Source organism: Nyctereutes procyonoides, unplaced genomic scaffold (assembly GCF_905146905.1).
Source record: "Nyctereutes procyonoides isolate TBG_1078 unplaced genomic scaffold, NYPRO_anot_genome, whole genome shotgun sequence".
In the NCBI taxonomy this organism is placed as follows: domain Eukaryota; kingdom Metazoa; phylum Chordata; class Mammalia; order Carnivora; family Canidae; genus Nyctereutes; species Nyctereutes procyonoides.
Genome location: NW_026575129.1, coordinates 4,452,470 through 4,468,660, shown reverse-complemented (window position 1 = coordinate 4,468,660; position 16,191 = coordinate 4,452,470). Strand labels below are relative to the sequence as shown.

Here is a 16,191-nt window from a genome sequence, read left to right as displayed (position 1 = left end):
CTTGTTTGAAAGTTAAGAATTTCGAGACAATGGCCCCAGGACATTCAGGCAATTCTGGGTCCTCGTAAGGCAACTCATCTCCCTCTTTGTCATGATTTTAAACACGACGATCTGGGGTATTCTGCAAACGGGTTTTGCAAATTTGCAAACGGGATTTTGCAAATCAAGCCCCAGGCAGTGATGCTCGGAGGTTCTGGGGCACGTCGGGCATCCACTAAAACACCTGAGGACTGCCCGGCGGGTCCAGCTCAAGGGCCGGGGCTCGTAAGCACTGGGCCCAGCCGGTCCCAAGCGGGCCCCTAACCTCGGCCCCTCCGCGGCGCAAGGGTGCTCGCCCCGCGCTCGCCCCGCCCTCGCCCCGCCCCGTGGTTCAACGTGCCGGAAATTGAGCCGCTAAGTGCTTCCGGTGGCGCAAAGGTCGGCCCCGGCAAGATGGCGGCCCCCTTGGAGCTCAGTTGCTGGGGAGGTGGCTGGGGGCTCCCATCGGTGCACAGCGAGTCCCTGGTGGTGATGGTGAGGCCTCCCGGCGGGCCAGGGCGCAGGAAGGAGGGGCGGGGCCCGAGGCGCGAGGCCGGCCGGGCGGCGGTCCCCTGCGGCGCTGCAGGGCCGAGCCCGGCCGGGGCACCTCTCGCCGCGCTCTGGGGGCTCCTTCCCGTGGAGCCCCAGCCTGGCCTGTGAGCCCGCCGACGCCCGGCGGGAGAGCCCGAGCTTCCCCGCTTGGCCCCGAGTCTCCTCGGCCATGCACAGCTCTCGGGGCGGTGCGCGCGCGCTCTGCACCCCCACCCCCAGACCTCTGGGGGGCCAGGTGCCCGAAGGCTGCGTGGCGGGCGCGCGTCCTCGGCAGGACCTGTGGAGGGCCCCAGCCCGCGGGTCCGGCCTCTCGGCCGTGGACTCTGCACGTTGGCACCGCGCGCTCAGTCTAAATGTTCTATTGCAAACTTTGTTTCAGGCTTACGCCAAATTTTCTGGCGCACCCTTGAAAGTCAGTGTCGTAGATAACACCTGGAGAGGTTCGAGAGGTACAGTGTGAACATTTCATACACCTTGGGCTCTGTTAAATGACCCCCCGCCCCCGCCCTTGGAGCCAGGAGGCACGTGGCCGTGCAGTGCAGTACCTTGGGCTTTTCATTTCTTCTTACCACGGCCCTGGCTGTGTGTTGCTTATGGTTCGCCCATTCGGGGTAATACTTTACAGGCCCGATCAATGGGAATTAGGAGAAATGCCAGTGTTCTCCAGAGCTGCTCTGTGAAATTGCAAAAAAAAACTAGGATGAGCTTGCTCATTCTTCCCCCCTCCAAGTGTGCAACTGATACAGTTTTCTAGGGGATCAGAATCTCTTCGGAGGAAATAGAAACATTTCCTTGTATGTAAACTTTTTGATTTATAGGGGATGTTCCAATTTTGACGACTGAAGACCACATTGTTTCTCAGCCTGCAAAAATATTAAACTTTTTAAGGAAACAGGTGGGTGGTTCCTTTTTAACATGTTCCTTGCATGTTACTTAAAAAAAAAAAAAAAAAACAAAACAAAACCCAAATATTCTAAAGTTTGGGTTTTTTTTTTCTTTAATTCTTTTTTTTTTTTTTTTTTTTTTTTTACCAACTCAGTAGATAATTGGAGATACCTCGGGTTGCATATAAAAATAGACTTGAGAATTATTGCTCTGAATCATGAGTTATATTATGATTTGAAAGTCCTATAATGAGGTATACTCAATTTATATTTTCGTGTACTTTTTTGGGTTTTATTGGAATCGAGACATGCGGATTCAATGAAGCCATCTTCACTATTCACTCATTGATGTGATTGTCAATTTAGTCACAAAGCTGCTGTGCACCTTCTGCTACATATGCCATCTGAGTTCCACCAACTAGCAGCTATTTTATTTTTAAAGAACTCTCAAAGGGAGAGTTGCAATCAGATATTTCATTAAGTAATGTATTTAAATTGCATGAGCATGTAAAGATTTGTATGATGTATCCATAATATTTAAACATGTAAAGACTTTTATAAATACCAAAGTTATGGGTTTTGTTAATACTTTCTTAAAAAAATAAATCCTATGTCAGCAAATTTTAGAATTTTTCTAAATTGGAAGGTTTTTTTTTTTTCTTTTTCCATGGGAAGAAACGCAAACTAGAACTTCTTGCTTATTGTTAAAAATAATAGCTTGTGTTTATTAATTTTGTACTTTATGCCATGCAATAAACTAAACTAGGTCATAATCACTGAATTATAGCAGTTAACCAAAGTGTAATACTTACTGACCTTTGTGTGTGAAGTTGTGCTAAGAACTGTATTTGCATTAAGCAGCATTTGTCACTGAGTTTGTATTTATTGTTCTGCCTTTTAATGTCATTTTTCCGTTTTTGAGGAAGAATAAGAATCTTGTTTTTTGGTTTTATATTTTTTAATAGAAATATAATGCTGATTATGAACTCTCAGCAAAGCAGGGGGCAGATACACTGGCTTATATTGCTCTCCTCGAAGAGAAGCTTCTTCCTGCAGTGGTGAGTATTGGTATTGTAGTGACCTACTAAAAATACACCTAGTTCTATATAGAAGCAACGTAATGAAAAAGGTTCAAGAGCGGAAATTGCATTTATGTATTAACCTTGATTCGTTTTTGTTACTGTGAAACTGGATTCTATTAGTCATTCAACTAAGACATGAAACAATGAATGCATTTTGGAAATAAAAATTATTTTTGGAGGATGGAGTTGTTTGTTCCCGTGTATAACTATCATTCATTCATTCAGCAAGTAATTATTGAGTGCATATGTGCCAGGCCTTGTCTGGGTGCCTGGGATATAGCAATCAGCAAATCCATGTGTTTAAAATCTTGTTTTGTTCTTGAGTCATTCTAATTGGGAAAGTTGTATGAAGCCACTTTAGAAAAAACTTTCACACTGGATGACTTCTTGAAATAAAAGAACATGCTTATAGTGGTGGTGGGTTTGTTTGTTTCTTGGTTTGTAGTTGTTTTGTTTGCTTTGCAGCTTCACACATTCTGGGTTGAGAGTGACAATTACTTTACTGTGACAAAGCCATGGTTTGCTTCACGAATTCCTTTTCCCTTGAGTTTGATCCTGCCTGGAAGGATGTCTAAGGGAGCACTGAATAGAATTATCCTGACCAGAGGAGAGCCTCCCCTCTACCACCTCCGAGAAGTGGAAGCTCAGGTATGGTTGGGATTACTTTCAAAGCAAGGGGCCTCCGGAGGAGGGACAAGAGAGACAACAGAGATGAACGTACCTAAATGCCTGTCTAACAGGAGTTCTAGAGTATCCTTCCTACTTTTGAGTTGTCATTTCATCCTTATTAGATATACAGAGATGCCAAGGAGTGCCTAAATCTTCTATCAAACAGATTGGGAACATCTCAGTTTTTCTTTGGAGATTCGTGAGTGCATGCCCTTAAAAACCATTTTGATGTTTTTGTATGCATATAATCCATGAGCAGTTATTTAAAGTAAGTCCTCTTGTCCCCCACCCCCCTTTATGAGTTTTTTACTTAAAAGATTTAATAGATTACTATAGTGAACTTTTTCTGTGCATGCTAATCAGGTAGTGACTCAGTATGCTATATATGTGAATTTAAAATATCTTAAGGCTATTCCCACCCTGTTTCCTACCTCTGTGTAACAATTGTGAGTAAAAATGAATCTTTAATTTATAACGTTTCTTCAAATAAATTAGTTATCTTAAAAACTAATCAATAAAGCCCTCATTGCATCATTTTCATAAGCTAAAACGTGTAGTAAATCTTTTAAAAGGCTGTATTATATAGTCCAGAATTGCCAAATGTATGAGAAAAAATATTTTTAAGTTAATATTTTCTTTGTGTTTTAAGAAAATCCTTAATTTATTTTTAGGCCATCTACCTTGGATGCCTATGTGTTTGGTTTCCTTGCACCTCTTTATAAAGTACGCTTTCCTAAAGTTCAGTTACAAGAACATTTGAAACAGCTGTCCAACCTGTGCCGTTTTTGTGACGACATCCTAAACACTTATTTTAGGCTTAGTGTTGGAGGTAAGGTGGCTTCTCTTCAGCTAATCTGTGTTTGCATAGAATATCTGCATATTCTCATCAGGATGTATAAGCATAATTCATGACTTATTGAAGAAGCTTGTATATTGTCTTTAAATGTTGAATTATAGCACTTGAAAAAGTTGCGTTTTTCCAATTTATTCCCGTGTGTTAGTTCCATGTTAAACAGAGAAATAGATACTTACCTTTTGTCTGTTCTTCAAGATTTTATACATTTCTTGCCTCTTGTTCTTTAAATATTGCCCCTTTGAAGTGGATCATTTTCTTCTAAAGTTAACCATCGGTATTTATTGAGTACCTGTTGAAAGGTAGCATTTATCCTAATGCAAATGGGCAGTTATTTTAAATGTTGCTTCTAGCATTTTCCTGCGTGAACAGAAATCAGCAGACTGATTTGGGTGAGGTACACTCTCATGATTCCACTACTTGAAAACTGATTGCATCAGACTGGAGGTATTGTAAATAGAGGGTACCTGTCACTTAGGACGTGATTCCTTGGGAGTGTGGGGCCTTGTGCTTAAGTGATTGGGATACAAAATTTGTATTGGGAGAATTGGCAGAAATTGTCCTTTTAAGAAAAACAGTCACAAGGATAACTGGCTTAGGGACAGTTTATTTTTCATTGTGGGTGATGTGTTTTATATAGAGGTAGGGGTTAGCAATTTGAGAGTCATGAAACTAACTTCCAACCTTGTTACTCTGGAGTAGTGATTAGCAAACGTGGCTAGAGGACAAATATGGACTCCTGGGTCCTATGCCAGATTTACTGAATTAGAATCTCATAGGGATAGAGCCCAGGAATATGTATTTTTTGAGTCCCTCCAAATACTGTGGGTGCCTGGTTGATAGCTGTTTGGGAGTCGCTGCCTTAGAAAGCTATCCCAATCAGTTATGACTAAAGGCCTATTTGGTATGGGTGGGGAAAAGGTACAACTCAGATTCGAGAAGGAAATGAGAACTGCCGTGCTCTTTTACTAATTACTTTGGCTAGCTGCATAACACTTGGCTTCTACTTCTACTGAATAGACAAATTTAATCCTTTTGTTTAGGGTTTGGTTTTGGAGCATTACTATCCCTCTTAACTTTGCCTTTGAACCCAGAATGGTTTTTCTCTTTGCTTAATTTTATTTGTTTTTGGAGGGCGGCCTACTTGGGAGGGTTCTTTCAGTCTGAATAGCTTTAAAGACTTTCAAAATTTTCTGTCTCTCTGATTTCTGTCCTGGCTTCTTAGGCATCTCTCCTGCTGGACAAGAAATGGTAGACGCAAATCTGCAGAAACTCACACAACTTGTAAATAAGGAATCCAACTTGATTGAAAAGGTCAAGTTTATTTCAATCATTTTTTTCTAGTAGTTTAGTATTTTCCTTTCTAAAATTAATATCATAGCTTTAACTTTACCCTCTTAGTTTTTTTTTTTTTACCCTCTTAGTCTGAGTTTATTTTTTCATAAATCTGCTCAAATATACATTTACTGCAGTTGTACATAGTATAGTGTTTTGAAGCCAGTAGTGGCCTGATTACTTTCTCTTTTTTAAAAGATTTTATTTATTAATTTTGAGAGAGAGAGAGAGAGAGAGAGAGAGAAGCAGTGGGAAGGGCAGAGGGAGAGGGAGAAGCAGACTCCCCGCTGAGCAGGGAGCCTGATGCGTGGCTCCATATAGGGACTCCAGGATCATGACCCGGGCCAAAGGCAGATGCTTAACCAACTGAGGCACCCAGGCTGGGATCAGGCAAGGCCTGATTGCTTTGATAATGGTATTGGGTTTACTTTTACCACATAATTAGTATTTTTTGAAGTAAGAGACCCAAGAGCCTGGCCTAAAAAAAAAAAAAAAACAAAAAAACACTCTTTGCTTTTCTGTTTCTGTCTCTGAAGGTTAATGTTTCTTGAGATCGTAAGCACCTTTGCTTGTCCTTTTTTTTTTTTTTTGTCCTTTCTTATTAATGGCACTTGTGGTGTCTTTTTCTTTCTTCTACGTAAACTTTTATTTTTTTCCTCCTTCTGTTCCTTCTCTAAATGTTGCCTACAGTTTTTCATCATTGTGGATATTTTGCCACTTTAGGGTTGTTCATTTGGTAAGAGAGAGGGATATTGAAGAAGTGGGTAGGGGAGACGGCCAGTAATGGAAATTTCAAAAGTGAGTCTAATTGGAAAAATACAAGAGAGTTACACATTTTTCCCCCAAGTGTCTGATAAACTTGTTTTTTTTTTTTCTTATACCTTTGAATGATACTTCACTTTTTCACTAACCAATGAGGCAAAGTGGCCTAATAACACTAGCTCGCAGTTTCTGAGGTCTGAGTAACCAGCAGTGTGTTGTATGAGCTTTATGATTTGTCTCGTTGAATCCTCACAGCAGGTCTACATACTGCAGCTACTCTATCAGCCCTATTTTACAGATGAGGATACTAAAGCTTCGAGAGTAGTGTATGTCACCTCCCCAAGGTCATTCAGCTGGCTAGCAGCAGAGAGGGAATTTGAACCCTGGAAATTGGATTCCAGCGTAGGCTTTGCAGTTAGCTGCAAATGAATGAAATATATGAGATTCTGTATCCAGTACTAGTAGCACTACTAGCCAGGAAACCTTTGCCACTCTCTGGAATGGCCATTCTCTTTCTTGTATAGTATTTCATGTGTCGTTAGAACGTGAGAAGTGAGTACGGCTGAGCATAAAACTGTAAAAGACCAGTACTAAAGTTGATGTGGGCTGGCTGAGCCCCAAAGTGTGTCTTTTTAGCCCACCTCAGTCAGTCCCACGAGAGGAAATATATTGTGTTTTTTTGTTTTTGGTTTTGTTTTTTAGATTTTATTTATTCATGAGACACACACACACAGAGAGAGAGAGAGAGGCAGAGACACAGGCAGAGGGAGAAGCAGGCTCCATGCAGGGAGCCCAAGGTGGGACTTGATCCTGGGTCTCCAGGATCACGCCCCGGGCCGAAGGCGGGTGCTAAACCTCTGAGCCACCCAGGGATCCCCTATATTGAGTATTAAATGTGTGTAGTAGAAGATAATACATATTGTGTTAGACACTTAACTGCTAGATGAAGGCCATGCAATAGAATTTTCATTTTCTACATGTGGCAAATTCATGACAGACATGTAAAGGGAGCCAGGAAATACCTACTGGTGCAGAAAGGGAACCTAAGAGGCCCTGTCACCACTTTGTACACTTCATTCTTATATCATCATCAATATATGAAAGTTTCCTAACTCTGTCAGGTGCTCCTTCCCACCCCTGTTTCATATCTGCTCTTCAGTATGGTTCAGTGTTGTTAGCTATAAGACGTTAGAGCAACAAGTCCTATCGGCTACTATAGTTAACCATTTGGACAGAAGATCTAGAGCTTAAAAAAAGAGTAATGTTGGAGGAACTTAGTTCTTGCAAGAAAAAAAACATGACAACACTATTCAAGTAGTTCACTGGGAATACCTTTTTTCCATTGGAAAATTAAGTTAATTTTTTATTCCCTTTGCTTTCCTGTAAGTTCCATGTACCTCTGCTGAGACATTTCTTCTGTGCTTTATAAGAGCATCTGGAGAAGATAAGGGAGAGTTTTGCTCTGCACATGCTCATAACACTAGAAAAGCCTGCTTATCAAGTGGGTAATCAGATGCTGTCTGCTGTCAGGTTTGGGATCTTTGGTGGAAGCTGCTTTCCAGTCTTCTGAAGTTGAGCTGATAATGAGCTCAACGCTAGGCCTTGAACTTTCACTCTATTTTGGGGCCCCTGCTTAAAGGTAGCTTTCTAAGGTCTGACTCAGTTCTAAATAATCCCACTCCTAGTGTTTCCAGGGATGCTGATGTCCTGCTAAGGGCAAGTCTGAAACTCGTGGACATTTTCTCAATATGCTCTATAGTAATTTGTTTCTCTAGAGCAGACTTAGAACTGATGCGGTTGTTGTAGTATCTCTGGATTGGGTCTAACCAATTTATCCTTTAGTATATCTCTTCTCCTGGCTTCCCATGGTCTAAATACTTGCAACCTGAAAGAGCTGGTTTTTTTGAGGGGAGTACAGGTCTTTTTCACTGAGACACTGAGGTATAGTTGAAAGAACAATAGTATTGGAATAAGAAGACTTGGGCTCTAATTTCAATTCATGATACTAGCTTTGCAACCTAATGCAAATTTCTTAACCTTTCTGAGCTTCGTTTTGCTAATATGTAAAGTAGGGAATGATATCTTCCATTTTTTTCTTCACAGTTGTGTTGGGAAGATCAAGGGAGATATTGGATATGAACATAATTTGTAAACTGGGAAGCTCAGTGTGTCTGAAGTATTGCTTTTTCACTTATTATTGGAAGACCTCTTAAGTTATGACATGGTTGGGTTCAATAGAATATTCATTTTATGGAGTTGTTATAATTTATGATGGCATCAAAGAAGAGCAGTATTGCTTTTATACATATATTGAGTTAGGTGGTATTTGAGGTACCACATCTTGAGTTCCTGAGAGATTGTAAGGAAAAGGTTCTCAAGCAGTCCTGGAACCCTATGGTTCTGTACTCTTCTAGGCTATAGTTTGGATGGGGAGACCACAGTCCACATAAGCAGTGCCACAGCCATCAGTCAGATTACCTTTTGTACTTTCCACAGATGGATGACAATCTTCGCCAAAGCCCTCAGCTTCCTCCTCGGAAACTGCCGACACTTAAATTGACTCCAGCAGAAGAAGAAAGTAATTCCTTACAACGACTATCACCGTGACAGTCATCATGCTTTGTGTCCACAGTCCTTGATTGTTGCTGTAATATCTTACACTACATGTGTGAGAGCAAAAAGAAAATACCACTAGTAGGTATACAGAAGGCTCTAAAAAGAAACTTTCTATGACATCTAGTTTCTCTTAATTAGGAAGCTTGTATTTTAGCTTGGCAATGCACTTTAGATAACATCAAAGTGAATACTAAATGAACTTGGGGAAAAAAGAAAACATACTGTACTGTACATTTAAAAAAAAAAACAAAAACCCTGCCTTAATCTTGGCAGATTTTTGCCTTTAGTTCACGCTGCTGACCAAAAGCTACGATTCTGTTCTGAATGTGCACTCCTATTTATTCCAATTAATTTATTTAGTTTTCATAGAACAGTTTGAATGTCTAATATGTGGCTGTTTGAGGCTTTTTTCTTCTGTTTAGAAATTTGATGCCTATTTTAGACATTAGGAAAAATGTAATATTCTCATATTCTGTTTACTTCAGTAGAAAAGCCTGTATTTAAAAAGCAATGGGGAATGTGCTTTTTAATTATGCTCTCAGAAGTGTAATCTTTTGGGTGATTAGTACCATATATATATATATATATATATATATATATATATATGGTACTATCCTATGGTATATATATATATATATATATATATATATCTGAGATATATATATTTCAAAGGTGGTCACATATAATACTTATCTGACTATATGCACTTCTGTGTAACATTTGTATTTGCACATGTGTTCGTTATAAGGTTAGCAGGGACTCTTTAGTTTATTGGACCAATGGCAGCTTTAGACCTATATATTTATAGTCCATTTTTAACTCTAGTCCTCTCTTTCTTGGATTAATTTCAGGAGAATTGAGTGTGTTGGTCATCATTATTACGCCAGGCTGTGAAGTCTTACTGAAGTTTGCCCAGTTGTCAGTCACTTCTTGGTTAGAGTAATGGAATTACCTACTGTGTGCTCGGTCTGAGTTCACCATGCTTGGACCAGTGTTCAGACCAGGGTTCTTTCCTGAGGAGCCTGTCATGTAGTCAGAAGCTTTTATGGCAACTTATCTTTTTCCATATAGTTTAACTACAGTTGAAGGCTCTAATGGAATATTCAGAAATAGCAGTAGTTTTTAAAGCATATTTTCTCTCTGTTGCTGAACTGTTAAAGGATTTGCTATGCAGGTGATTTTGCTTATAACAGAATTTCACTTATTTTAGTGGCTGGGGTGCTTCTGTTGTCCTGAAACCACTTCTGGGGTTTTTTAAATATAGAATCATGTTTTTGATTAGTGTCTCAAAAGATTACTATGGTGCTCAGCAAATCTTACCATGTCGTGCAGAAACCCCCATGTTAAGAAAACAGCTTTGTAGTCAAGAGACTCACCTAATTTGAGCTAAGTGGAGCTCAGCTGTGTTTGACCTAAATCCTCCCAATTTGTTCTGTATTTAGGTAGCTGTGTATACAGGAGTCTTTAAGTCATTGTAAAGATTTCTTCTTGAAAGTCTTTATTAAATGAGAAACAAGGTAGTCTTCAAAATCTTGTTCATCTGTTTGGATGCATTTAGGGAAAGTAGCTAATGAGTTTCACATTACTTCTGCAACGGGTTTGTATATTTTGTATTAATTTTCTACTAGATTCCAGCAATCCAAAATCCCTGTGAATATTCCATATTGAAAATCATGACCATAGAACTTTATCGTTCTCTAGATTGATATATATTGGAGAAGGGTGGTTAACACATTAATCAGGCATCTGTTTATGCTTTAGTTAGGATTGGTCATTTTCAATTATGATTTATAGTAAGCCTTCCAGGAAGCACTTGAAGTGGCTTAAAATTGTCACAGTCATAAAACAGGATAATTAAAATTAGCTTGGGAAAAATTAAAAATAGGGAGAAAGAACTATACCAACCCTAACAGATTCTAAAATCAAACAGTAAGTTTAACTCCCAAGGTTCTCCATGGGCACAAATACTAGCTTATGTAAAGTTTTCTGTCAATGAAACTACTAATATCCATGCTAAAAAAAATGTGTTTAAAGTTCTATAAGAATGTGGAGATTGTGTTCTTATGACACAGCATTCAGCCAATAAGCATACTGTAATGTTTCACGTGTTGAAAGTTTAATCAAAAGATAGCATTTTAGAATAACAAGTATTTGTCATTTTTTAGTAGAAAAGACAACTGTAACTATGATTTATTTTCTTTTGGTCATTCCTGCTTTGAATTGCCTCTAGCCTTGCACTACATAGGCTAGGATGTTTCCAGACTACCTTTCTTAAGATGCAAAATATGATTTAGATAAGTGAGAATTTATATGTTGGGCTACTTAGTTGAGCATTTTTGGATAAGCCAACAAGATACCAGGAAGCTATAACTGAGCATAAACCACTCCAGGGATCAGCCATACATATAGGTAGTATAGGAAGCTTTTAGAAAGGAACAACTTTCCAGATTGGGCAGAGAGCTTGTGATCAGTCTATGAGGATATGCTTTGGATAAGTGTGAGTTTGCTGAGATAAATGGTCCACAGTGTTAAACAAAAATCCTGGGAGCTACTGTCTTTAGGACGTGATGGTGGAATATGACCAAAGGGACTATATTTGTGTTTATATTTGTTGGTAGTATAGGATTAGAAAATCAATCAGATAATTCCCATAAGGTAAAGATCCTCCATCAACAGACTACCATCACTTATGCATAAGGCTGGCCTCTTTTTTTTTTTTATTTACTGAAGACACTAAAGAGCACCGAGGATAGTCATCCCTTCACAGTATTTTTTTTTTCCCCCTGCAAAGGTCAGCACTGAGAAATTTCAACTTAGGTATGTTTGTATTATTTGGCGGGGGGGGCACTAGAGAATTCAAGATTTTAATAATCCAAAGCATCTCGATTCCCATTTGTAATTCCTATTCATTTAACATTGCTAGATATATTAACATGAAGGAATAAGGAAGCTTATTTCAATCACAGCTAAGGTACAACTTTCAGAAGTGTACAAAAATGGAAAAAAACTAGACATCAAAAGAGACAGAAATTGGTAACAGTGATAGAATCTCAGAAAAGCAATTTTTTAAGGTGCCTTCATGTGATAAAAGTGGTATTTGAAGTCAGCGGTATGTTTTCGTGGGGCCTCTTCCAAGAATATACATTCACCAGACCTATTAGATTTTTTGGGTTTTCTATAAACTATCAAAAATGTTAACCCTTTAAAACCAAAACATAAATACTTAAAGACAAGAAGCTGAGGGATGGATACATAGTCTGTGTACTATTTTTGCAACTTCTTGTGAGTCTATAATTATTTCAAAATAAAACGGTTTTAAACTATATGTTTAATAGTGCAAACATAGTAATTAGTATTCAGTTCCAGACAAAAACATAATATAAATTAAATATAATTTATTTCCCTCTTAAGTTTAAAGAAAGAAACACCTCAGGTTTGTAACGAATGATTATCTAAAGATCTGTGTTGCCTTATCAGAAAAGAAAAAACAACAACCTAAAACTTTTTCTGGTAAAATATTATATGATTTTGTATTTGTAATAGAATCTTCTTCCTATGGTACCTGGGTTTACTTTTTAGGATAAAATATGTTGAAAAAAATTCTTCTGTGTCTTCATGTGGTGGTAGTTCTTCACTTCGCTGTGCTCTAATTACACAATGTGACGAGATATACACTAGGATTATGTGTTAAAGAAGAAAGTGCAGCATGTGTTTTTTGTTCTAAGCTCATAGGGATTTAGTAATTGACTTTGTCTTGGTTTGGTTATTTATATAATTGAAATCCTGAGCAGAGCCACTAAGTATAATTTGGGTTATTTTTTTTAAGATTTTTTTTTTAAGATTTTATTTATTCATAGAGACAGAGAAGGAGGGGCAGAGACACAGGCAGTGGGAGAAGCAGGCTCCATATAGGAAGCCCGATGTGGGACTCGATCCCAGGTCTCCAGGATCACACCCTAGGCTGCAGGCGGCGCTAAACCGCTGCGCCACCAGGGCTGCCCTATAATTTTGGTTATGGTCTTTTGTATATGTTGTTGGCATTAAGAATTATCTCTTGCCTTTCTTTCTTGTTCAGCTTTGTGGAATTTACATTTGCTTTTCAATGTTTTTGTAGTTTTTAAATAGATTATTAAGAAATTTGTTGTTAATTACATGAACTAAAGGTTTATAATCCTGTTACCCTCAAAGGTTTAACAGAAGTGTCATTAGATCTTCAGAATGCACATTTTCGCAGAGAGTAAAGATGAGGTTTTGGGTTTTTTTAAGGGCTTGCAAAATATTTTAGCCCCTGTTGGGATGTAGTTAGTGTTTGCTAGGAAGAGCCCAAAATCCTGTTGGGAGGTTATATTGGCTAGGAGCCCAGGTTACCAGCCCTCAAGTTAAAACCACTGTGATTGAGGTGGAGAGGTATTCTCAGAATCAAAAAGCATACAGAAATTATTTGTTCCAGATGAGAGGCCAGTGGTTACTGATGAGAGTTAACATTCTTGAATAATGATATAAGGAAGAGTAACTTCGAGCTGGACATTTGTAGAGAGGGGAGTGTTGTGATAGAAGCATATTCTAGCAAAACAAAGTAGATTCCTTAAAAAAAAAAAATTACAGGAGAACAAGTCTTTTTGTATCCTGATTATTATTAATTTGAAATTATACTGTCAGATTTTTTTTTTAAACCATCTTTTAGTTCCTTGGAGAAGAAGGTGTGTTTTGGCAGCTTATATTATTATGTGAATAGAGGGTTCTGTGGCCAAATAAGCTTGGGGAATGCTTGGTTAGACAACGTTTAGTTACTCTAGGCTTTTCTGAACCTTTGTGTGGTTTCAGTCTCTGAGAAGGGACTGTATTGTATACACTATTTCCCTGATTTATTGTATATGGTTTTTTTGTTTTGTTTTTGTTGTATTTTTTATTTTGTTTTTTTAAAGTAGGTATCTTCTGGGATTTGTATTCTGAGACAAATACTTAGGGAAATGCTGCCGTGGAATGTTTTTGCTTGTTTGTGCTAATTGCAAAGGTTTCCTGTTGTTAGGTGCCTCTCTAATGACTGGTGCTAAAAAATGGGAAGATAGGTTAGGGTTCCCTTGGACCGTGCAGTTGAGAGAGGTGGCTGTGGGTTAAAACAAATTGGTTATTTAGGCCCCTGTGAGGCCCCTGGCCAGGCAGTCCCATTTCCCTAGAATCCCAGTTGGCTTGGAACAGCTCTACAGGAATATGACCTGGTGGCTCCAGAGAACTAAGCAGTCCTTAGGCATCTACGAGGCAGAGGGAACCAACTTGGAATTCTAGAATAATTTTCCAAATCATTTTTGGCTGTGCTTTAAAAGTGCCAAAAAGGTGATGAAATCAATAGCATTAGAGTCACATACAAGCTGCTTATTTTATACATATATAAATATACATACATATGTGTATATGTATACACAGTGCTGTAGAAAGTTTACAGTTGCTTTAGTGACAAAGCAAAAGAAATTTAATATTTTCAAGTTCTATTCTAGTACTGAAGACATGTTCTAAACAAGGATTGTATGTTCGTGTGTACATTTTCTAGGATGAGGGTGTACAGTTTTCACTAAATTCTGACGGTTACTATATCCTAGAAAATTTAAACATCACTAGCTCTCCAAATTTCAGAGGATTAAGTATATTTGATTTCATTTCAAAGTATAAAACCGGATCACTATTCAGGCATAAAGGTGCTCTTTGTTTCTTCTCTACATTGTGTACGGTTGTGTATTTGGAACTTTGCACTTTGGATATATATTTGATAGAAAGCTTGCCTTTGGTTTTTGAGTTGTATAATATCTAGCCACAAGAAAAGCAGTTGGATCTTTATTCTGATTCTTTAGTTTTCCTTGTGCAAATTCAGAGAAATGCCTTTTAATCATTTACTCTATGTATCCCAGATTCTTGGAAATCAAGAAAAATGACTAGAGTTTGAATCAGTCCTCGGCAAGTCATGCACCATAAAGACAGTTGTTCTGGTCACTTGTTCTTTGGGCTGTTGGCTACTTCTCTTGCAGTCCTGTGTGTGTTTCTTGGAGAAGGAAGGCTATACCCAGGCTTTTATGTTAAATGCATAAAGATGAGCTTTATTCCTCTTCTGACTCGATGTTTTATTTTGTATAATAAGAAATAATATGTTTCCATTTTTCTATTCATCTTGAAATGGAAATTTGAGGTGTTTGTAATGTAACTGTAGCTTTCTAGAAGATTGACAGCAAAGAAGATTCAAAAATCTATGTGTACACGTATTGGTTTTGTTCTACCAAACCTATCTTTGGTAAATATTTTAAATATCTGTACTAGTGTTACAAATACTATAGTTTATTGTAAAGTAAACATCTTTAAGCAATGTTGGTCATAATTTAAATATTCTAACATGCCTAGTGTGAATATATTTTACTCAGAGACTATATATAAATACCCAGAAGTGATAATGATGATCAATGTTGTAAAGAATTTATTCTGATAAGTGAGAAACTGGATATAATGTCAAAATAGCTATTTTCACAATAAAATTTCAAATTGCCTGAATGTTTATTAGTTTCTAATTTGACGTTATTTATTCCTTGAGATAAATATTTTCATTGGGAAGAATTTTTGAGCGGTGAAAATGGTCATTCAGTGCTGGGCCTGAACTCAATAGGAGGCTGTTCTTTATAAAATGTTTATTCTTTCTGTGATGTGTTAAGATCACCTGTGCTCTTTTTACCGCATGCTGAGGCAGGTTAGAGGCCTTCTCCCTCAGCCTCTGTTATGCCAGTGACTCAGACAGCTCACACAGTTTTTCAGGGCTACAGTTAACTCATCATCCCTTTGGCCCTATAAGTTTCTTTTAAATTTTCCCTCTTGCCCACCTAGACAGTCCAGTGATGTTTCATTGAACATTGAATGGAAGACATACACTGAAAAATGCAGTTTTAGTGAGGGGCTGGGATGTGTTTGAGGGGGAAGATATTAATGTTTTTTTTGCTGCTCCCCCCCCCTTTTAAAAATGGGGTAGGATATATGGGCATAAGAGAATCCTTTTAGAACTTTAGTAAAAAAAACAAACAAACAAAAAAAAAAGAACTTTAGTCAAGTAAGGACAGCTTCCTTGAGGGGGTAAGTGTCTTTGTTAGTAGAATCAATTTTTTTTTTTGAATCAATTTTTTTTTTAACTGAGTCTAACTTACATCTAGTAAAATGCATTGATCTTCCACATAGAGCTATCAGGTATGTGTTTCTCTCACGTGACAAGCTGGCCACATCACTGTTGATACTTCTATCCCCAAAGAACACACATCTTAACTGCATATGAACTTTAGGTTCTAGGTGAAAGGTTCCTGGGTAGATTGTGGTGGTTAGTAACAATCACCTGCTTTCTCTAAGAGAGCAGGAAAGAAGAGTCGCTACTGTGGACTAATGGAATTCTTCTGAG

The 16,191-nt window shown here is 38.3% G+C and overlaps 1 protein-coding gene across 3 annotated transcripts; it reads left to right on the top strand.

The window, feature by feature from the left end:
• Positions 1 to 416: 416 nt before the first annotated feature.
• On the top strand, positions 417 to 9,342 carry MTX3 (metaxin 3). 3 transcript variants are annotated; one of them, XM_055342327.1, is made up of 9 exons: positions 417 to 513; positions 950 to 1,019; positions 1,389 to 1,465; positions 2,420 to 2,512; positions 3,002 to 3,184; positions 3,328 to 3,404; positions 3,877 to 4,034; positions 5,284 to 5,372; positions 8,652 to 9,342. In XM_055342327.1, exons 1-9 carry the CDS (start codon positions 433 to 435, stop codon positions 8,760 to 8,762), a joined length of 939 nt encoding a protein of 312 aa, XP_055198302.1. In that variant the 5' UTR covers positions 417 to 432; the 3' UTR covers positions 8,763 to 9,342. The 3 variants fall into 3 exon arrangements, with proteins under 3 accessions (XP_055198302.1, XP_055198301.1, XP_055198300.1); XM_055342326.1 differs by lacking the exon at positions 5,284 to 5,372; XM_055342325.1 differs by lacking the exons at positions 417 to 513; positions 5,284 to 5,372 and having other exon boundaries at positions 531 to 1,019.
• The last annotated feature ends 6,849 nt before the right edge of the window (positions 9,343 to 16,191 follow it).